General features: G+C 38.2%; 1 protein-coding gene across 4 annotated transcripts in view; it reads left to right on the top strand.

The window, feature by feature from the left end:
• The window catches only part of CACNB2 (calcium voltage-gated channel auxiliary subunit beta 2), a 237,074-nt gene that overhangs the window by 5,483 nt on the left and 207,241 nt on the right, over positions 1–24,350 (top strand). For all 4 annotated transcript variants that reach the window (XM_071735092.1, XM_071735088.1, XM_071735093.1 and 1 more), the window contains exon 2: positions 5,773–5,865. In XM_071735092.1, coding sequence (XP_071591193.1) covers positions 5,773–5,865 — 93 coding nt within the window. The remainder of the gene's footprint in view (positions 1–5,772; positions 5,866–24,350) is intronic.

The raw sequence follows: 24,350 nt of genomic DNA, 5'->3' as shown, positions 1-24,350 counted from the left end.
TTTGTATGGATAGATTATTTTGCTGTAAGTGTAGGATTTTACAAAATGACTGTGGAATGGACTTAGCACTGTAGCTTGCATGAACTCAACGATGGTATATGGAGATCCTCAGTTTGATAGGATTCCTGAAGGTAAGCCTTGTCTTTTCTGAAAAGTGTCATGATAGCAAATGTTGTTTGAAGAAGTACGAGTTTTGAGACCTAACTTTGGGATTCTTCTCTGAAGAGTCTGTCCTCTTCAGGCAACTTCTGTCATGAAGATGTTACAAGACTGAGCACCTGTCACAGGACTGCCCTGATGTAGACTGTGTAGGATGACCTGAAGCCCTGGTTCTGAGACAGAGACAAGGCAGGATATAGTGCTATGTCTTTTTTATGTTTGTGGTGTTTGAAGGCAGGTGTGGGGGTGTGCAATTACGCAGCTGATGCTGGAGACTAAACCACCCAGTAGCTGGAGGGGATTGTTTCAGAGTGGTGGTAACTCTGGATATTGACCAGACAAGACTCAGGAACTCTGAGCTACAGGAACATTCTGTTTTCTTTTTGTAAGGAATTAATTAAAGTGGTAATGGCTTATTGTTCAAAGGGATGACTGGAGCTGGATGTGCGTGTTCTGCACAGTCCTGAGTGTGTCATTCTTTGTCTGGGACATGGGCATTTTAAAATATATTTTAAAGCTTCTGCATGGGAAGGAAAAATGCTTAATGTACTCTTTCATTTCTGATTTTTACTAGCAATTCTTGAATCCTTCAGGGGGTCACTCTTTACTTTTAGATATTCTTTTGATCTTTGTAATTGGTCATTTGCTCACCTGAGATATACTGAGCTTCATTCTAGCTCTGAATTTTTATTTTCTGTTTTTGTTCTCAGCAGTTCCTTTCTTATATCTGTTTTGAGACCTGACTTGACCTCAGTGACCCTACTGCATAAATCTTCTGCAGCTTTCCTTCATACTTTGAATGAAACCAGTGGCTATTTTTTAAGGGTTTATCTTTGCCACCTGCCATTGGTCTCAATGACTGGTGCTGTTTTATCTCTAGTAAAGATGTAGGCTCACCCTTTGTATAGTCCTCACTGGTGCACTGATATATAGCACTACTGGAGTGGTTACTGGTAAAGGGCATTTTAAGGCTCACTGCAGATCAGTTCCCTGTTTGTAGATAGTTGGTAATTTTAAGTGTTCTATATTTCCTCTTTCAGATGATAGTATTTTGCACATGGGGATAAACCATGCCTTCTGCCTTTCATGTGTGTTGGAGGATTAAATATTACTGATGCATGATTTACATGTGTTGAAAAAAAACATTAAAATTAAAAGGTTTCACTGAGCAATGTTGATCTCATCTGTTTGCATCAACAAGTTTCATATAATTGTATATGAAACTGTTAATTATCAAGAAACTTCTATGCACGTTTCTGATTCTTTATGATTCCCATATTTCATTGGTTACAGGGATAGAACAAATGTTGCACAATGTACTTTCACATCAGAGTTGGAAAGCAGATTCTTTCTTTGCTTTATTAAGACTTTGTCGTTGAAATGTTTTTTACAAGATTACTTTGGTAGGGTATTTTTGGGTTTATTTAAGGATTCACATTGTCTGCCAGGTATTTTAAGAAGCTGTAGAGCATAAATGCGTGTGTTGTGTTTCTTGTCTCTGGCAACTTGGCCAATTTTAAAAGAACTTCACACATCTGACTAATAAACCAAGCTACAGTTTTGATCTTGTAAACACTCACATATATACATAACTTCACTTGTGTAAGATATTCTGTTGAAATCCAACAAGAATGTTCCTGTCAGCAAACTTTTTATATAAACAGGCTGGTTTGCAGGGCTCCAGTGGGTTGTATTAACATTAGCTGGGGTGAGTGAGAGTCTGCTGGAGGCAGCCGGCCCTGTTGGGTTTTGAGGTTGTTACTGTTGGTTACCACATACTGGGGTGCAGAGACATTTGGTCCCCTGTGGCTGTTCTGTTAGGTACAGCTACTGAATAGGTTAAGAGTGACTGCCCCATGTTGCTGCTTTCACTGGCCAATGTCCTCACATCATGATTCAGCCCTTTATTTTTAGCTACCTAATTGCAGCCAACTGCTGCACAGAACAGAGATAAGGCAGCTAATTTTAATATGAAAATCACAGTAACACATTAGGTTCATTGTTAAAATAAAAATCTCTTTTTTTCCCCCCCAGAACTGAAAGTAACTGGTTGATTATTCTTGTTTTGTACAGGGGTCTTTTTGTCTCATTAAGCTCTAATGAAAAAATTACAATCAAAGAAGCAAACCATAATGAATATGACACGAGTATTCATGATTCTTCACGTGACAGAGATAGTTAATAATTTTTTAAAATATGTAAGAATCTGTTTTGTTTATGGAAGATTTATCTCATTTTAGATGAAAGTTTCAGGCATTTCTGACTGTGGGAATAAGCTTGTAAGGCCTGGAAGACAAATGTAATCCCAGATTAGAATCCTTTAAAATAATGAAAAGAAGTTATCAAATCCGGCTTTTTCCATGTGCCAAAATTGTCCCCCTTTCCTCTGATTCAGAATAGTTCTATGCATAGAAGATTCTGTAAAACTGGCTTTCCCTATGCTGTGTAATAATGGTTTGCCATTTTATCAGCTGTTTTTTGTGTGTTTAAAGTCAGTATTTAGTTTGTGCTCTTGGATAGTTTCCACTTACATAGGACCAGGAAAAAAAAGTGTGTGCTGCTTTACACACATAAAAAAAATCCAAACTGAAAGATCAAGGTGAGTTTCAGCCTGAGCTGCAATAGCTGCATCTTGCCCAAAAGAAATGTTTTTATTTGTTGTTATGCAGGTAGAGGTGTGCGTTTTATCTGTGCTTGTATTGCATTTTTATTCTGCTCTTGCTTGGTTATCCTCATTGTAGACACAGTCTGTCTTTTGCCTTTGTAGTAATTTTTTGCATTATGAAACTAAACACTATGATTCTGCAAATAAAATAAATATTGTAGAAAAAGAGTATAGATATGGAAAATGTGCGGGTGAAAGAGAATATCTGGAGGTTTTTTTAATATCTCCTTGGGAATGGTACAATACTAAACTGTACCTTGTTTATTAAATTGCCTAGATAATGTGGTCTTTATGTTGATAGTTTTTATCTTGAGTTGCTATATGAATGTTATGAATTCTTTATTTTTTGTAAGTACATTCAATCTTATTTCACAAAAATTTGAGAAAACAGAGTCAAAGTGTTAGTGGGTGGTCAGTTACCTCAACACAAACAATAATTATCAGGAAAAATTGGTTTAAATGTTCCTGTATTTAAATACCACTGATGTCAAAGACACTTTTTATAGGTACCATTATATTATATCATATTATATTCAGTGGAATATTATATTATATTATATTATATTATATTATATTATATTATATTATATTATACTAGGTGGAAAAATGTGGTTCTGATAGGACTGTCTGTATCATGTCCATAATGTGTAACATGCTGATTTTTACATAGTTCTTACCTAACCAATATATGTGGTAGTGATTCGTGTACCTTTCAGAGACTTCTTACACAACTACTTTTACAGTTTTGCAGAAATCATATGCGTTCAGCAAATATTTTTCCCACAAATCTCTATTTTTGGGCAGTATAATTCTATTTTCCCATAAGTCATTCTTAGCTTGATGACATAACTGAAATTAAATTATTTTTGCTGAGAATCAGTGTCAGGCTGACAGGTATATTGTAACTTGAGTCAGTCTTTCTAGAAGATTGATATAATCTTACATTTCAAGCAGTGTTCCAAACTTGTCCAAAATCAACACTTATGGTCCAGATAGAGCCTGAGATAATTCTCTTGCATCTCATGGTGGCAAGTTACCTGGATTTATCAATTTGAAAATGTTAGTAATGACTTTCTGCCTCCTCAATTACACTTAGACTGCAGGTTTACCATACTTATTGTATACGCTAGTGCTAAGAGCTACAGCTCAGATTTTTAAGTCACCACCTAAAAAATCTGCCAGTATGATATTTAAAGTATGCCTCCTGCCTCCATCCTTCCCTCCCATGAGAACTGATGGGACACAGGCCCAAAGCTTAGCGTGGTGCTTTGAAGATTGTCCAAGGCCAGAGAAGGACATGCCTTATGCACTCGGGCAGTTTTATCCCAGGGTTTGCTGTATCAGGACCAGGTTGTTGGGTGTCTTGTGTTTTAACACATGCACAGCCCCATTCTCTAGTATGCTGATCATAATTTTCTCACTGTCCTTAAATCCAGGAATAACAGCAGGTTATGGAAAAAAGTCAACAGTGAGATGCAGATGCATGGACTTGTAATCCTAGGAAATAATAGTGGATAAATAATATAATTTATTAATGTAAAATTTTGAATTCTAGCACACTAGTACCATATTATCAAGAGAGCTTTTTGTTGTATATTTCAAAGAGAACAATGAGATTTCTATGAAGTAATTTTTATTCTTGAAAGAAGGATTGTAAGAGATAGTATGGGGGAGGATGAAGTTACTCTCTGAAAATGTAGCGTGTAGGTGATGGAGGCTGGTGTTTGGTTTTGTGTTGTTTTTCTGTTGGTTTCTTTGTTGCTTTTTTTTTTTTTTTTTTTTTTTCCCTGAGTTATTGTGGAACTTGAAAGTTCAGTTCTAAATGTAAGATGAGAGCTAAGACTGGAAATAGGCCAAGGCAGACCTTGAAAATGAAGACGAAGACCTTGTTTATTGTAGGAAACTGTGGGAGGTATTTAAATACAAAAGACATGATCCAGAAAGATGGATTAGTAAAATGACCTTTACAGCAGTATGATGAGTGAGGAAAAAAAATGTATTCATCAACCTTAAGGAAAATAATGTTTGAAGTAGTCAAGACATGATTTTGATGTAAGTTTAGATGAGTTTAAGCAATGTGACTAGATAGAAAGGGCTGTTGATGTAGTTGTGCAGAACTATCTGTTCTCTACCTGGGAGGGTTGTCCCTGGGAAGGCTCCGAGGTGGTCTTGTTTACAGTCACCACAAAAAGTGACTTCAAATATCATAGTTTTTAATTATTTCATGTTTTCTAAAATTTGTAATATGACAATTATGGATAGTCCATATTCATTTTACAAAAAAAAAAAAAAAAAAAAAAGCTTTTTTGGGGGGGAGGTGGCCCATTTATTGTATTGCTAAACTGGAGTTTAATAATTTTAGCTTCAGCCAGCTATTGCTTTCTCATAGCATCTTTATTGTTTCCTAATAGATAAAAGACAATGCCTTGCTTTCTACTTGTGTATTATCCTTTTTTTTTTTTTTTTAAATACTATTATAAACTCTTCTTCAGTTGTAAGGTTATATCAGAATCAACAAGTTATTGGTCACTTCTTGCAGTTTGTTGTTCTCTTGGCTGACTTGGCTCATAGCTGTGAGGTGCTGGAGACTGCTTCAGAGTCTGCTTTCCTAGCTTGTTTATTTAAGCTAGCTGCAAAACAGTTTAATCATTGCAACTTGGATGAATAATGCTACAGTTATACAAGTCTATAAATTCTTCCCCAAACCTGAGTGTGAAAAAAACCTCAAAAAGATCAGGGCTCAATTGACCAAGCCTAGTTGTGGGGGTGCAAATTGTCCCATCAGTTACTTACTGAATTCTTCTTTATTAATTGGCACAAAGCTGATCAGCTGAATCCCTGTGGGCCTGCGAGATGCTGGTGATGCTTGTACTGAAAGCTTTTTGTGCAACACAAACTAATGCTGTTCCCCTAATGTTTGCTTGTTTGTTTGTTTGTTTGTTTTACAGTCCTATGGTAAAGGAGCAAGAAGAAAAAACCGATTTAAAGGATCAGACGGGAGCACATCTTCTGACACTACCTCTAACAGTTTCGTACGCCAGGTATGGTTTTTTTCAGCTTTTAACAGACTGGAGGACTTGCTGGTGTTAATGCTCAAGAAATTATTTATTTATTTTTTTAATTGTCAAATCAAACAGTGATACTGTAGCCTGAGAAACAGCAGAAGTCTTTGCTGGCACAATGACAAATATTTGGTTGCTATTGTTGTGATCTTGGCAGAAAAACACTTCTTCATTTCTCTTTCACTTCCATGTATAGTAGTTGTCATTATTTTTGTTACTCTAATGCTGTCAGGTGATTAAAGCTGGAAGAGGACGCTGAAGTCTGATGTAGGCTCTTAAAGTGGCAACATCTGGGAGAAAGCATCAAAACTTTACCAGTCCTGAGGGTTTTCCGACTTCAAATAGTATTGTGCAAGGCATCATTAACTTGCATGCTTTCTTGCCACATCCCAGTGTTATTTTAAGGCATGGGTTGGAGGGTAAATCCCCTGCATTGTTTACCCCCATCACCCTGATGCTGGAAGGCCAGTAAAGGAGGGAGAGGTGCCACTGACTCCTGTGACCTGTGACTATGCCTCTCTCCCTCAAAGAGAGAGGCCCAAGTGGAACCTCATGGGAATACCATACCTGTGTAGATATTTGGAGGCCAGCTCAGTCTGGCCAACAGAGATAAAAATAAGTGCAGGGAAGGGTATCTGTAGTCCAGTGTGGTCCTTCACTGCAGAATCATACTGCCAGGGCTGTGCTTTTGTAGAAGCAGATTGCATTTCAGTGTGCTTATGGTTGCCAACAACTTGGAGACCAGGAACCTTTACCAGTACCCTTATCATTACAGTGATTACACCTCTGTAGAGTCTGAAATGCAGTTCTTCTTCATGCCTGGCTGATTTAAGCCATGGTTTTTCAAATGCAGACTTTACCATCTCTTTTGGAGGTGTTCTGAAGTTTGGGAGGTTTCATTGCAAAGTTTTTTGTTTTGCTGTATCAGTACACATCTGCTGTTTGCAAAGTTCTTATATTTTGTCCAGCTATGATCATGTTAGTAGGTTTTGTGATAGGCTGTGGATTTGATAAAGTTGGTCACCTGGTACATTTCAGTGTCTGTTGGACATAGGCATGAAATGTTAATTGATCATGGGAGATTTTCAGTGGCAGTAAACAATATAATGGTGAAAACCCTGGATCGATAAATTAGTTAATTTTGACATTTTGACCTGTTAAAAAAAAAACTCGGGAAAAGGAAGTCCAAGTACTGTTTGAGAGCAGCAACAAGATCTAGCAGTTTCAAGGAACCTTTGTAAGGAAATCTGTGTTGCTGTTTTTCTTAGCTCCACGTGGGTGTTGGATTCAGCCTGGAACATTTTAAGCAGAGTATGAGTGTTTATATTACACTGACTGCACAGAGTTTTTTGCCTTTCTTATTTACCTAATTGAAGGCTGTAGTTGATCTCAAGTGCCTCTTCTTGCTATGAAGAAGGGGAACAGAGCAAAGAGGATGTAGCACAGGGAGGTGGATCATCAGACTACATTGTGGTAGATTTCTGTTGTCATGGAAGGCTGATTGTAAAAACAGACATATGAACCAGGGATGGTGAGCTACAGTCTAAAGGTGTCTGTATCTTTCCTAGAGCTGTTAAAGGAACATAAGGTGTGACTACCTCAAGTGTAGCTTTTAACAGTATAGGCTTATATATTTTCCTGAAATAAATCCAAATTTAGGAGTTACTCAAGTGATGTAATAGAAGTGACTGGGAGATGAAAGCGGCTTCTGTGAAAAAGCAGAGATGTAATAGTTTACTGAAGCAAAACACTTGACATTATATTGTTCCTGAAGGTAATAAAGGGATGCTAATGGATAAATACATGTTTTATGACATTGTCCAAAATAAATTTTAAAAAACAAACTAATCACAAAGCATTCCTAGTAAGCAATATACAGGCAGAGCTGTTTGAGTTGTCACAGATATGAGAGGAGTCTCTTCACAGTTGTTGTCAAGGGGTTATTTCAGAACTTGGGCTTCAACAGGCCTTCCTGCTCTGATTCTCCTCTTGGGATAGCTTGGTTTTCTCCTGCACTAAGGAAGAATTGTCACCAGGGTGATGAGGGGTGCCCAGTGCCCCAGATAATAAACAGAATGGGTGCAGTTGCTCTCTGCTAGCTCAGCTGTGGCCTTCCCAGAAACTACTTTGCTTCTGCATACTGCTTGTCTCTGTCTTACTTGGAGGATGTTTTGCATGGTTAAATGAACATAATTGATTTGTCATAACCACTTATTTGTGGGAGAAAAAAGTGACTCCGAGAATCTGGTGTTTCTCCTGAGATGATTGAAAGCTTCAGAATGCAGAGCAGACAAATAAATCCAAACCCAGCTGAATCAGTGGTGTACCCATTTTTTTGTTATTTTAATGCTATCTGAAAACTGGGAAGTTTATTTTTGTTTGAAAAGGGGTTTGTGGGGGGTTTTGGCAGTGGTTTTGATCTAGATGTGGGATACACACAACTTGCTTGTTTCAGCGATTCTTATGATGCCTACAGCTTTATTTTTTTTTTTTTCCCAAGTTCACTTTTTCCCCCCTCACTTCTTGTCTCACATTTGCTCCTCACTTTATCCTGCAACTTCTATGTGCATCCCTACAAGTACTGAGTTCTGCACTCAAGAAGGAATCCTGGGATTGTCCTAAACATTTCTTGCTAAGATCTGTCTACATTCCTCATAAAGAAGAATGTTTGGAAGGTACTTTTGCGTCATATTTAGCTGGCCTGTCCTTAAACTGGAAGAGGTCTGAAAGGCATGCATTTTCTTGTCATAAGCATCAATGGGAAGTGGATGTCTTCTAACAGAAATATATTGGTGATGGACAAAACCCAAATATGTTTAGTGCTGAAGAAATGTTATGTATGTGAAAGCAGTGGAGGTATTGTGCAACAAGGATTGAGGATTCAGCCATTCAAATCCACAGAGTCTCCTGTCATTTAAGTTAAGTTGCTGCAAGAGGGAGGGTGTTAGTATCTGTTACTCAAATTGACCAAGCTTTGTTGTGCCTGCATTTTACTATTTCTTTACTGACATGTGCACCTCTGGCTCCAATATGTACCTGGCAAGTTTCCTGCAATGCATACCAAATGCTACAGTACTAAAAGTAATGCCAACTAAGTTTTATTTGAATGAAAGTGAAGAAAGTAGCAGCTTATTTAAATTGCTTGAAAACTGCCATTGTATAAGGAAAATGAAATGCCCTCTAAACAGCCCTGTGCATGATGGTCTTTTCCATAAATCTGTTTTTCAGGGAGCTGAAATAGAGCAGAGCAATCTATCTAGTCTTGTTTCTAATGCATATATCAAAAAGCATTAAACCAAATTAAGAACATTTTAATATATGTAAAAAAAAACCCCAGCATTTAAAAATGCTCTTTTCCATCCAGCTAAACCTCCTCTATGCAATGAATTTTATCTGTTGATATAGACTTTTCTTTCTGTTTTTTTCTTGCAACACTGTGAAACCTCTGGGGTTTTGGGACAATGTTTTGGATCATGTTCTATTTGTTGGTTACAAAAAAATTGTTTGTTTAGTTTTGTCTCTAGAATATTATTGATGATTTTGGAGTTTAAATAAATAACAACTTGGCCTTCTTGTCGCTTGCCAGCAGCTACTGCTTGGCTTTTCAGTAGCAGGAGAGGGAAGAATTTTTTTCCTCTCTGTTGTGTTCTAAAGTTGTATTGGCAATTAAGCAGTGTATTTGGAAAGCAGAAACCTCACTGGACACCTGTCAGCTTCTTAGCTGACTTAAATCAATTGTCTTCAGGGAGATAAGGAACATTGTGTTATATAGTTTTCATTATCTCTTTTGAGCTTTGGAGTGATAAGCAGCTTGTTCTTAGGGTTAGCTATGAAAGACTGAATTGGATCTGATCTCTGCTTGCTGCCATTTTGACTGATGCGTGGTAATGACTTTGTTCCCAAGGGTTTTTTCAAAATACAGATCAGACAAAATATTTTGCAGGCAACACTGTGATGCTTCCCAGGAACATTATTCTAAGCAAATTGCATGTTCTGATAGCATTACCTATTTTGTGGCTGCGCTTCTGGACCTGTCTTAATCAAGGTTTTATTTTAAATCCTAATGATTAATCACATAGGCAGGCTGAATTGTTGGGATTTTTATGTATTGCTAAGGCAGATTAGGTTGTGAAATAGACTGCAGGCTATGGAGTTGCCTACTGAAATATTTAAAGTTTTAAAAATCTGTGTGGTTTTTTTCCTTTAAATGTTGGCTTGATGCCTGTTACACTGTGTTCACTGAAAAACACAGCTATAAATAATTATGTAGGGAATTCATTATTCTTCTACTTTCCTCTAAGGACATTTGCCTAGCTGTGTAATTACCTATTGAATTTTATGAATGATAAAACTAAAATTTGCACTAAAAATTATTTGCAAATATTGACTTAGTTTTGGTCTTAAGCGTGCCTCTTAATCTTGAGTTTACAAGAGAACTGGTCTGTGTCAGAAATGTTTTACTCTTCTTTTAATTGCCTTCTTTTATTATTATTTTTTTTATTTCCTGATATAGAGCTCAGCTTTGATTTATTTTTTGTTTTCCTTCTCATGAGGGGAAGAGCTTATGTATTCAGCTCATACACGCAGCCTACCAGTGAGGTGATGGATTTACAGGCTGAGCCACAAGGAGCTGGTGTTGAGAGTGCACATATATTACCATTGGTCTTAATGCCCAGTACTAATGATCCTATGCTGAAAATCTGGGTTTTTTCTTTGCTATCACTATTACTGCTTCTTGAGTACTACGTTTGATCAAAATTTTGGCTACCCAGAAAAATATAAATTAATCAATAGAAAAACTAACTTGCAAATTAATCTCGCATTCTTTGTGTGCCTCTGATTATGAGACATGGTTGGCTTGTAGATAAAAGAAAAGGAGCCTTTAAAACTTGCATTTAGCATACATAATAAATCAAGAAACATCAGAGATTTTTGGAGGTATTGTGCAAACTCTGATTGTAATACATGAAAATGTATACCTACTGCTGGGCTTTATTTTTTTCACCTTTTATTTCTGATGCTAATATCTGGGCATATTTTGGGAGTTCATTTTTTTTTGGTCTGATTCTGCTGCTTTCACTGAAAGCCATGGCAGTGGTGCATGTGGCCTGTGGCTGCCTTGAAGCCTTACAGAAATGAGACATACCAGAACATTTCTGTATTTGAAACACATTAAAATGGTAATTTTATGGGGTTTTATTTGGCATTGTGGTGTCCTATGTTTTTCACTGTAAATTGTTTTCAAAGGAAATGAAATTGCACTTGGATAAAGCTGCCTTACATACATGGAGTATGATGTCTGTGCTGCTGGTGTTAGAGGGAGCCACAGAAAATTGCTGTTAAGGCCAGTGTGTGACCTTAAATCATAGGCAGGCAGTGTAGTTTAAGGGTGATGTGATATTTATATCAAGCAGCGTTAGCAATTTTTTATTCAAATTCAGTGATTCTGTTTGCTATGATACAGAATTAGATAATGCCCTTAGGAGCAGTAAATAGTATGGGAAAGCATCTATGTTTTATGTATTTCTTGCCATATGAAGTATACAAAGTTCACAGAGGAAGAGTGGGAGAAGCACTGAGAGCAGCCCAGGGATTCATAAGGATTTGTCATCTCAGCTGTGTGTGTAGAATTTCATTAATGGCTGATATCATGGTTCCTCTGTCATGTAACAAAACACAATTAATGGGGAGTGGGAGGAGGACAGCTTTTAGAAGAGGCCTGGATTGGAAATGTGTGGCTGGGGGGAGGAAAAAGGGACTTTCCTTTCTGGTGACAGTTGTGGAGCTGCACTTTAGGCTCTGTAGACTTGGAAAAATCACATTAGGCTCATTGAATAGATTTCTTCAGCTGTAGTAAGAGTTTGAAAAGTATCCTTTTTTGGCCTGGAGAGAATAGAACAGATGCCCCTATAAAGCATGGGATTTTGGCACGCGTGACTGGAGGGGAGATGGCTGAGAAAAAGCGGCGGAAAGGAAGTTCATTTGCGGACTTCAGTTCTTTCATGGGCCCTTTTTTGCCTCAAATATTTCTAAGAATAGAAATCAAAATGCTGCCATGTGTTTAAAAAAACCTACACACCCTCTAACCAAAACAAACAGGCAGAAAATCGTAAAGCTTACTCTTCTTGTAGCAGGTTGTGAGGAAAATTGCAAGGGGGAATGACTTCAGGTGTAAATAAAGTGTAATATTTTATTAAAAGCTGAAGATCAGGAGCCCTCTTTCTAGCCTTGAATGAGATTACATATTTGATGTTACTGTGCATGTAGCTGAAGTCAACGCATCCTTTTCCAAGCGGAAGTGGAAATTTTGAGGATGGCACTTGTATCTATCTGCTGGGTGCTGAGATGACTGCCATCATTGCTTTTGGCCATGCTAAGATGATGGGTGGCTGTTGCAAGGTCTGTGAGAGGAAAATGTAGGATAGGGAAGATGCAAGCTCTGAGGTGGGACGTGGAATCCCTGCTGGTGGCAGCTATTGGACCTTCTCCTTTGGCATTCCCATTGCTGCTGTCTTGCATACTTCTCCTCTGGATCTGCCAAGGAGAAGAGAAATAGCTTCTTGGGAGATGCCACAGCCAGAGACCAGACTTGTGCATCCCTGAGCCATGTAGGATTTCTGAAGATGACAGGGATGCCTCCATGCAGTAGAGGAGAACGAAGCAGTGGAAGGGCTTGGCTGCTCAGGTGGTCAGAGAAGTGAGAGGGTTTTAAGCAGTTAGGCAAACTGAGGGAGTTAAAACATTATCTTTGCAACTTTCCTAAATATATAGTTGGAGAATTCTACCATAGTGCATGGAATAGGGAAAGAGCAGAAAGGCTTAAACCTCATTGTGTTTTTAGACTTTCTTTTCTGCAAAATATCTTCACGACTGACAGTTGCTTTCTGGCAGTCTCCATCTTGTATTTTTTTGCTAATCAGAGCCTGCCCGAGCTGAACATCCCAAAGCCTTACAGCTGCTCCAAGAACCTCCTTGCTGTATTCGCTGGTCTTTTGGGTGGGGTACAGTGGGAGATCCAAGAAAAATAAGTATACAGTAAATAAGTACACATAAGTAAAGAGTTAAGGCCAAAATTAGCATTAGGATTGAATGAGAATCAAGTGTTTTGTTTTATTTTGTCCCCTGCTTCTTCCAATAAATTCACTGTGGTTTCTGGTTCTTGTGTGTAGCATTGTCTTATTCAGAATAATAGTTTTGAACATTGTGGTGAGATGCAAAGCTTATTATATGCTATCATAGATGTCTTCTAGTTACACTGAGCACAGACAGACTAAGTATCTGCAGTGGGACAAGGGCTCAAATACATACATTAAACTATATCTAATGCAAAATCTGTCAAAAATAATTTATGAAGATAAATGCAGTAGTTTCACAAATTTTTCTTATAGGCCTATTTAGTTGGACTGGATTTTTTTTTTTTAGTCTTTTTTATGCAGTAGTCCATTGCTTTTTTTTTTTTTTTTTTTTTTAACAAGGCCTTAAAATATGGGGATTTTAAAAAGAAATATGATATTTTAAAGTACTTACAAATTCAAGTTTATAATTAAATGCACCATAAACATAGCTAATGATTTAGTTCTTTTCACAGAAAAGTAAATCTGGAGTGATTTTTGTAATTTTAAATATTCCATTCATTTTCAGGGTTTACATTTATGCTGTATTGTTTTGATAGGGAGCAAATACCTAAAACAAGGGAACAGTCTGGTCCTATGCAAGTGGTTTCAAGGGAAAATAACCACTGGTTGAATGATGTGCAGCTGCTTCAATTTCCTGCCAGTGTGGACCTGGGCTGCTCCTGGCAGCTGGCAGGACTCAAGGAGAAAAGAAAGATACCCTTCAGCTAGCCAGAGGGGTCTACTGAGTATTCTGTCTTTCATGACACCCCACCAGCACATTTCAGCTTGAACTCAAAAGTGTTTGGTTTCATACTTCACTACATGGATGCTTCCCAACATATACAAGTGCCTTTTCTGTCCAGTTTCTCACAAAGTTGCCAGTTCTATGGGCAGTTGCAGCAGTGAGCTGTCCTCTCTTGGGCTGTGTATTTAGACAGTACTTCCAGCCCTGGTATACAAGTTCCTATAGATTTTAATGTTGCTTTTTATATATGACCTCACTCAGACTTCTCTTTGCTAGAATACAGGGTTCATTGGTAATCTTGGGGCTCTGCGACTTCTAAATAAACTGTAAATCTTCTAAAAAATTTACAACAAAGCTTTTTTCCTAGGTATTGAATTGCAGAGTGACATCCACATTATCACAATTAGTGTGCATATTTTTTCAGTGGTGATCACATAATATTTTAATTCCTGAAAGAGAACTAAATTAGTTAGACCTGAAAGAGGGAAGGTGGGTGAAGTGAAAAAGCCCAAAATATATCTCTGTATGCCTTTGAGATCTTTTTTCTTATCCTCTCCAATGGTATTTTTGAGATTTCACTTGGTTTTCAGACTGAACCAGACAATATTTCTGAAGTATGGGAAGGCTGTTACGGGATGAAAACCAGGCTTCTGTTTTTATGCTGAATTAGCATAGGATGCTATGTCTTGTATGTTAGAAATACAGCTTTTAAGTCATGGTTGATCAGTTGGATCTCAGAAGTCTGCTTATTAGATTCTGCTTTTGGAGGGAGTGATCTGAAGGCAGACAATGTTGTTCCTGTAGAAATAGTAAGGCGTGGCTATTTGAGTTTATTTTTCCTGCAAACTATGAAAATTACATATTCAGTAATCTCCCCTTAGCACTTTTCTAACAACATGTTATTCCATACGCACCTCTCTGAAAAATAAGTCATTCTTTGTCCACCTTCTTTGACCTTATTTACTTCTTAGGAGTGCTTTTGGAAACAGTAATGTGTCAAGGAAACGTTTGCTTATACTAAGAAAAGTTCAAAGATTATTGCAGCCTTGTCCTTGAAATAATTGCCAAGGAAATTGCCAGAGTTAGTAAGAGAGTATAATCAGAAATCAGTAGGTTTTACACATCTCTTCGCAACCTTAGCTGCAATAAATCCATCATCTGCCATTTATACTGAAATGGAAATAAGATGTTTTTCTAAACTTCTTGTATTGTTAAATAACACACTAAAATAATATGTTAAAATAAAATTTTCCATGCTTAGGAGAAGCAATGTTTGCTCAAACTTCATCAGCATTTTGAAGGTATCAGAGGGTAAAATTTGCAAAATCTTCATGTTCCTGTTATTATCTGAGAAAAGAGAACAGTATTTAAAATGCTGTTACAGACGTGACAAAGAAATGAAAGCATTATTAATAGAAATGACCAACTATGCTTGTGCTATGCTTTGAAGGTAGAAAATGAGTCAGTGCCTCACATAATAAATAAATGTGGTGATAAAAGTGTGGTAGTGAGATAAAGCCTCTGAATGAAATGACAGAGCCAAGGAGGAAAGAGACAGCACTGGTTTGAGGTTAAGCAGCAGTGATTCATTGGAGATAGTCTGGAAGAAGTGGTGGTGTGCTGTCTGCTTTTTTAATGGAAAGAACGTTGGAAGGTTTGAGGTCTTTCTAATCTTACTTGATTAGTTGCTCATAAGTGAAAACTACTTAACACAACACTTGATTTTTTTTCACAGTGGTCAGCATATATGTAATATTTATTCATTTTAGAAAGACTGCATGCAATTGAAAATAACTTGAACTTGCATTGTTTGGTAAAATACTGCTGAAAATTTTGAGGAGAGAAACTGCTTGAAGGTTGTGATGTTCTGTCAGCATTTTTGCAGAAAATGTTGGCATTACCTCCCATAGATAGTGTTTGAACTTCAAGAACACTTGTACATATTAGTGTTGTGCAGCTCATATGTGAACCATTGCTAATATCTATATTTCTAACTAACTGATGGACTAGCAGTCGTGTTTTGTGGTCAGTGTTATGGCCTTCATTGATGTGGGACTGACCAGGAGGTTTAAGACACTGTGAAGCACTTGTCATCTTGGCAGATGGCGAGTGAGTACAGAGTGCTCACGGTTCTGTCAGGTCAGTGTAAGGCTTTATGAATAGTTGTTTATTCCATCAAAGTCTAAATTCCTTTTTCAAAAAGAATGGAGTTATATTACCCAAAAGGTATCTCATAACCTTAGCAGGCCACTGCTTGTTTTTTTTTAATACCCTCTTCAAACTTGGCAAAGCTTTCTAGAAAGAAGTAATACATTTAGAAAAGATAGAGATAATTCCTCCATTGTCTGCAGCTTAGCTTTTGGATAGCTGTTTCAGAGATCTCTGTCTCTTATTCCTGGCAATTGGTTAACCTCCTTCAAGTATCTGTAGACTGCCATTGTCTCGGGCCAGTGGTTATGTGTCATAATTACACTGGGGTGGTTTATATGCACCCTATTTCCGTATGTGTTTTTCCATGCTTTTTGAAAGATCCATATCTCAAAGTCTGGAGTAATAAATAATTACTTTATTCTACCAAGACTTTTAATTTGAACAATAGCTAATTCCAAAATAAAAAAATAAAAAAAACCCTCCATCTCAGGCCAAAAAAGATTTGAAACTGTGACAAAATAAAACCCGTTAAATTTGCACCTGCAGTTCTGTCTCTAAAACCTGAGGACTCCCTCTGAACCTGTTGGAACTGTGTACTTACAAGTGCTGATGGTTCTAGAAATCTTACATACTGCTAGTTTGATCATGAACATTTTAAGTAGAAAATATATATAAAATAATGTATGGATTAAATTTATACATATTTTATATTAATATCTGTATATATATATATGATGACAAATGTCCTGGCGGTCTCGGGTACATAGCAGTATCACATTTTATCCTTCCTTTAAATTTTGGCTACTTGGAATACAACTTTGAATTTACTTAATTGGCCCCCATTACATGCCTGAAATACAATATGGTGAAATCCAGTTTAAAACAACTTCAGAATTTGGCAGTTAATTTGGTATTCTCTTTTCTGTTAGAAATTGGCTTTCTACCTTGGCAAGATTCATCATGTCAATCCAGAGCTAAATCCTTACCCCATACTCAGGAAATCCTTTAGTCTCTTTAACGTGTGATGTCATGCACTGTTTGTTATGCTGCACTCTCTGCTTTCTCACAAAGCAGAGTCAGATAAACATAGGGCTTCTTTCCAGCATACATACACTGTATCTACTTTGGAGAACATCCTATTAATTCTTCCAGAACTGGTAAGTAAAAATGGTAAATGGAGCCCAAAGCCACAGAAGTATCTGTATCTTTGCTACTTTTTCTCCTGCTCATAACTGTGGCTATGGATATTTTATTGTGGATGTGGGGAAGCACTTGTGGATGACTTGCATTCAGCTCTGAGTTATTAATCACCAGGGGAAACAGAGAAATGAAATGATAATGAAACACACTGCTGCATTGTTTACTTCGTTAAATGGAAGGGGGAAAGTTCATCCTTGGGAACAGGTAGAGTCTGAGGCATTGGAATTGTGGCAGAACTTTAATTCATTTGTATTTTTATTACCTCTGGAAGACAAAAGTAAACAGCCCTTGGCCCCAGCAGGGAAGGGGGTCAGTCCCTGTGGTGGTTCCTTTTTAGGGTTGCTCTGAACTGGATCTGTGTTTACCACTCTCCTGACTGAAGACTGAAGCATGCTGTTCAGAAGATGGCATTGATCTGTTCCCTTTTCCTAATTTTTGTGTAGTGCTGTAAAACACTAACTAGGCATGCCACTTATGTTGGTCCATCAGGCTATATAAAAGAAGAGTCAGACCTTGGTTGGATGAAATTATTAGTTCTGCTGTTTCCAAGGTAGTTTTAATTTTCTATTGTTGGGAAATTTGTGGTCAGTCGGCTTACAGTTCTTCATCAATTTAAGTATCAGAAAAGAAGAATTCTCCATTTGGACATCAAATTCCTTCTTATTGCCTGACTGGTAGACATTGGGCTTGGGGGAAATCCTATTCCTTGCTTATACAAAACTTAAACAGAAAGTTTCTAGGCAGACTTTCTTGGCAGCACATGCAAGACTTTATTTTTCATGTTAGAAAAGTTCACTGTATTTATAAGACTGGTATTATTCATGGTTTTTCAGAACACATACTTGAAGTCAAGCAGCTGCAACTTACAGTTAATCTGGCAAACATTCACCTCTCTGCTTACTTTGAGTATCACTCAGGAATTTTTTTCTCTACTAGCTCTTTATAAGGCTTTTTGAAAGATCTCACTAATGTGGTTCTGCCAGCTATGGAACATGACCCTAACTTGGTCTTATTTGTACTAATGGACCTTCCTTTAGTATCATTATGTTTTTCTGTGAAATTAGTATTTAAATAGTCGTTCAAGAGCCCAAAATATAATAGCCCTTCTCTTTCTAGTAAAACAGAATCTGTCTCAAAAACCACCATTGGTTTTATTATGTAAACATCCCCAAAGCAGAACAGTACCAAAATCTGAAATGAGTATAAGACCATCTCTGCTAGCTTGGGAAAGTGCTTCTCAGTGTTCTGCACTTGGCTGGTGAGAGTGTTTGCCAGCCACCGGGGCAAGGAGACTCCCCTCAGACAAGCTGGGGAGCTGCTGAAAAGTAATTTACTACCACTGCCAGCTACCAGACTCTGCTTCTGATGGCTTCCTGGGGCAGTGGAGCTGCTCAGCCTGCTATCAGGGTCTGGATGCTGTGTCCCAGCAGGTCTTCTCTCAGGCCCCAAGTGGCCAGTCCAGCAGTCAGGAGATCCATCCTTTGCTGGTATGTTGGTTTTAGGTCAAGTGATGTGTGTGGCTCCTCAGTCACAGAGGACTGTAGGAGTAATTGCTTGGATATGTACCACCTACAGTATAGCCCGTAGCTGAAGACCCACCCTATCATGCCAAAAACTGTCAAGCTTAGACACCTTTGTCCCTCTGGTTTTGCCCACTCTGTGGGAAGCCCCTAGGGTTGGAGCGTAAGAGGTGTATGTAGACACTATTGCTGTTTTCCTCACCCCTGCATTGTGGTCCCCCTGGAAGAAAACAAATTTGCAAGGAGGCCCAACCTGCTAAAAGGTCTTCCTGAGAGGTCCCAAGTTTGGGCAATGGCTGGAACATTTTTTCCCTGGGCCTGCCGGATATTCCTATCACAGGTTTACATGTCTTGTTGGCAAGAATGTCCCCAGCTACTAAAAGAAGAAATTGAATCTTGTTTTGAAGGAGTGTCTCGACAAAAACTGAATTTGAATTTGTGAGTTAAGCAGGTGCTCTCTATGAGGTAGGTCCAAAACCAGACAGAAATGAAAATTTAATGTATAGGATAGTTAATGCAAAGGATAATTCCCAGCCTGTGTCAGAAGGAAACCCAGGGTGAATGAAGAGAAATTGTCCCACTATGCCTACAGATACTTTATACAGCCCATTTGCTGTATAGAGTATAGTAGGGTTTCTGCATAGAACTGCTTCATCTGATTGCTGGCAGTCTGTTGTTTGTTAGGTCTCCAGGCACCATAAATGAGAGTGACTGAGGCATTTGGATAAATGTTGCTTCTTCCTTATATGGTACATCCTTACCATCTAAGAGAGTCTCTATTAGTTACTATCCACTTTGCAAGCTTGTCTATATTTTCATGAAAAGATAGAATACAACTTGTACTATTCTGTTTTAGAATTTTTTTTTTCTTGATTTTATCTTCCTTTTCTAGGAGAGAAGGGAAATCTGGTACGAAGTCAACCCTCACTATTGCCTAGCAAAGTCTGTATGCTTTCAGTGGATGCTCTTGGTGTCAGCCAAGACTGAAAGTGTCACTTGAGCTCTTACCCCAGCTAGCAGCATTCCTGTGCATATTTGACAATTATGGAGACAGATCAGCTCTTCCAGAAATTGATTTGTATTGCCTAAATTAGTCCTCTTCTGTGAATTATTCTTCAGAAGAGGATAATTGTAGACGCACTGAACACAGGGGGAACATCAGGAAACCAGTTTCTCCTTTAGCTGCCTTTAGTTGGTTTCTGTGCGTGGTCTCTTTTGCTTATATCTGTCTGATGGTCAGACTGTCTTCTCAGCTGATGTTTCTGCAGCTGTTTTATATTATTAACATCTCTTTAGTTATTGAGCACAGATTCAGTGCATATTGCTGCAGTGTTCTCTACATCTCTGCAGCTTCCTGGTTTCTATGAAACATTTTTGCATCTGTTCTACTCTATTGAAATCATATGGTCTATACCTATGGGGTGTAGAATACAGCAGCACAAGCTGGTTTTCATTTTAGTGCTGTTCTGCATTTAGGAGTGACTCATTGCTCTGGAGAATGAGTTGATAAAACATTTGCACATCTCATTAATCTAATATTGTAATTCCCAAGAAACATTACAGTGAAAAAGCTCATTGTTCAAATGGTGCATGGTGAGTGTTATTTTATTGATAATGCTGTGGTCTACATGTAGCAACCCTAAGTGTAATTTTCTAGCAAATGAAAATTGCATTTGTCCTTTACAGAATCCCAAAAGTGATGTCTTGGAACTCAGACCTCAGAGAGCACTGGATCAAGAGTTTAATTCTGTTATTCACGTAATTTTTTGTCATTTTCAACCTTGATGCTTTTCTGAACAATGACTTTATTTTCTTTTTAAGTATAAAGCTTGGAAATTCACAACAGCCATCTGATTAAGAGATCAGTTTAGCAACTATTTTAAAGCTCTTGCATTATGTAATGGTAGTCCATAAATGATACAGAACAATAAAATAAATGAAAAACCTCATACCTTGCTCCCTACTAATTTTGTGATTCATATTTAGACAGGAATTTTAATGCAGAGTATGGCTAGTGAGCTACTTTTTAAATTCTGAGGACTGGATTGATCACCTTGTTTCACTATTTATTTCTACGTCATCTTGGAATGTAATGTCTCATTTCTCCCTTGCTTTCCTCTCCCTCCAAAAAAGCTCTAAATCCAAAAAGAGCTAAAAAAGCTTCCACAGAGTCTATTTTTGCAGCATAAAAATTCTGAAAGTGAAAAGTAACTGAGGGTAATGTGTACCTCAGAAAACAATCACTCCCAATAGTAGTTGCAATGCCATGAGCCTATTGCAGGAAAGACAAGCAAAAAGTAGGAAGCAAGATCAGTGGAGAGTCCATTGGAAAACACTTTACCATAGCCAAGCTTCACATATGTCACTTCAAAGACAGTAATATTAGACTAGGTTCAGGAGCAGACTGTTTTTCTTCACATGAATGTGAAGCCTCCTCACCTGCACACAAGCCAATCTAGTAAATGGTGTTTTGTCATGTCTTAGTTCAACATACAGAACTATAAATAAACAAGGCCAAGTGCTGGGTCCTGCACTTTGGCCACAACAACCCCATGCAGTGCTACAGGCTGGGGACAGAGTGGTTGGAGAGCAGCCAGGCAGAAAGGGACCTGGGAGTCTGGATTGACAGGAAGCTGAACATGAGCCAGCAGTGTGCCCAGGTGGCCAAGAAGGCCAATGGCATCCTGGCCTGGATCTGGAACAGCGTGGCCAGCAGGTCCAAGGAAGTGATTCTGCCCCTGTACTCAGCGCTGGTGAGGCCACACCTCGAGTACTGTGTCCAGTTCTGGGCCCCTCAGTTTAGGAAGGATATCGAGGTCCTGGAGCAGGTCCAAAGGAGGGCAACCCGGCTGGTGAAGGGACTCGAGCACAGGCCCTATGAAGAGAGGCTGAGAGAGCTGGGGCTGTTCAGCCTGGAGAAGAGGAGGCTCAGGGGAGACCTCATCACTCTCTACAACTCCCTGAAAGGAGGTTGTAGCGAGGTGGGAGTTGGTCTCTTTTCCCAGACGACTTTCAACAATACAATAGGACACAGTCTTAAGTTGTGCCAGGGGAGATTTAAGTTAGATATTAGAAAGAATTTCTTTACGGAGAGGGTGATCAGGCAATGGAATGGACTGCCCGGTGAGGTGGTAGATTCTCTGTCCCTGGAGACATTTAAAAAGAGACTGGATGTGGCACTCAGTGCCATGGTCTTGCAACCGCAGCGGTGGGTCAAGGGTTGGACTTGATGATCTCTGAGGTCCCTTCCAACCCAGCTAATTCTATGATTCTATGATTCTAAGTGTGAAGCATAAACACCTGTAATTAATAGATATTTAGATACCTGAAATCAGTGGGCAACCTTGGCTATTTCTTTTGCATCCTGTCTTCACTGGCTGCCCAGGATTCTAAAAATAGTCACCTTTTTTTCTGTTTGTTTATTCTATCCAAAACTTTATTCTTTCTCCAGCTTAAGACATGGTATTGGTCTGGGGATAAAACTTAGTAAAACAGGAACTATTATTAGAAAGTAATTTCCTAAACATTAGCAGGTTTATAGTAAAAGAGAAAACGGAAATATACTTTACTATACCTTGCTTAATTACGAAGTAAATCTATTAATAATAAATAACTGTAAATACATTTGCAATGTATGTTTGGAAGAGCAGTATTTTTCCAAGTGTAATTATTTTTAAGTTTCCATAGAAATGTCTTTTTAGAACTTTGCTTAGGAACATCTCCTGTGTGCTACAGGCAGTAAGTAGGGTACATAGTCTTTCTTGAATGTGTTTGACACATGCTTTCAATGTTGTCCAAAATATTTATGGGAATTAGATTAGGCTGTGTTCAAAATGTACATCTTCTTGGACCTTTTGTTTCCTTTTTTTTTTTTACTTACAGTCTGTATGATTATATCATAATATCTCTAGTATTGTGATTTGTCTCTGCGTTTCTTCAGATATAAAAAGTCTTTCAGGCTTTGGAACCTTTTGTTCTAAATATCTTCTATGTAATTTAAAAAAATCTGAAAAAGCAGTGTATTTAAAAAAATCTGAAAAAGCCCAGGTGATTAAAATGTCAACTGAGTATCCTTTAATATTGAAACAGTTTTTATTGAGGCAGTAGCGCACCTGCTGTGCGCTTACTCACATGTCTGTGAGTAAGAAAACTTGTGAGATGAATGAGAGGGAATCAGAACATGCTTAAATTTGGCAAGATGCTGAGATAAGCTCTTCAACACTGGGTCAGGCTTCACAACATGTGAGCTGTGGGGTGAATTTCCATAACCAGGAGTGCAACCCCCAGAGCTGCCTGTGGGAAGAAGGTGGGAAGCAGCAGCCATGAGTAGGCAGGGAGTGAGGACAGGGCACATTCCAGGAACAGGAACCCTCAGCAGCTCCTTGTGTCCTACCTGAGCCTTTGTTTCCTCAGGGCCCCAGAAGAGAGGGTCTTTTCCTTGAGCAATGACAAAGAGAAGGTTGATTTGGGGTAGGTAGGCCTTGTAGACATGGGGAAAGCATGGCCTCTCATGCCATTTCTTTGGTGTCCCACAAGCAGGGGGTGAGCTCTGTGAAGAGCAAGTTGTGGATGGGTGTTCATCCCAAGAAAAATGCATGCCACATTTTTGTTGGTTTTTTCTCCAACTTGAGAAGCAAACAGGAGTGTTTTGTCCATTGCCTCTGTCAGCAAATGCCCAAGGCGTGTGTGTGGGGGGCTGCAGTGTCTATGGAGTGAGTGGGGAATGTGACCCTCTTCATTGTGCTAAATGAGCAAGAAAGGAGAGAAAAATATTAAGTGCTTGAACAGCTGACAGGAACATTCAGGATTTAATATTTTTATCTGCCCAGAAATTGAAGCATTAAAGAGGCATGGTTTGTTATAGCCATTTTCCCCTCTTGGAGTTGTCATCTGGGCTGTAAGTAGTGGATTATTTTGAGGTGAAAAAAAAATGCCTTGAAGACACAACTGACTTCCTTCACAAATGACTTTATATATTCTTTCTACATATGTCTGAATTATCTGTATTGGAGATTTTGAAATAGTGCCTTAGTACAAAAGTTGGAGGAAAATATCACACAGACTTTTGTGTTAATGAGTGTGAATTTTTCTGATTTTGAGGAACTGCAGTCTTAATAGCCACAAATGATCATTGCTGGATCTCAGAGGATATGTTGCTGTATCCTTGGAGCAGATGGTGCCTCACAATGGCTGGAGTTACAGTTCTGTATAGGCTGTGAGCAGCTGTCCTGTTAACTGGAGGGATGTAGAAGCAGAGGTTTGTAAACTATTACTTGCTATTGTTAATCTGTCTTTTTGAGACCTATTTCATTTTAAAATGTTTTCATCCATTGGTCTTTGATTTTTAGTCTGACTTACAATCTAGCTACTCTGTTAAGAACAGTAGTGCAAAAAGTGTCTATCATTCACTGATGAAAATACAAAATTTCTGTATTTATTTTTGATTAATGAATAAATATGCTTATTCAAAAGTATTGAAAAATTTTATTTTATTCAGCAGTGCTCTACAGCAATTCTCCATGAAGCATTAAATGTTGTCCCACAGTTTCTGTGCTCCAAGTCTTCCCTTTACTGCCACCATACCACACTGTGTTGTCTGTTTCTTTAGTTGAAAACATACAGCTATTCACAAAATACTTATCAAAATAATGATATTGACTAATTATTTTTTCCCCTGTAAATAAACTTAGTATTTATTTAATTCTGGAGGCAATGATTTTTTGTTTCTTAAGC

The sequence above is a fragment of the Heliangelus exortis genome, chromosome 2 (genome assembly GCF_036169615.1).
Source record: "Heliangelus exortis chromosome 2, bHelExo1.hap1, whole genome shotgun sequence".
Taxonomy (NCBI): domain Eukaryota; kingdom Metazoa; phylum Chordata; class Aves; order Apodiformes; family Trochilidae; genus Heliangelus; species Heliangelus exortis.
This window is presented reverse-complemented; position numbering and strand designations above follow the sequence as displayed.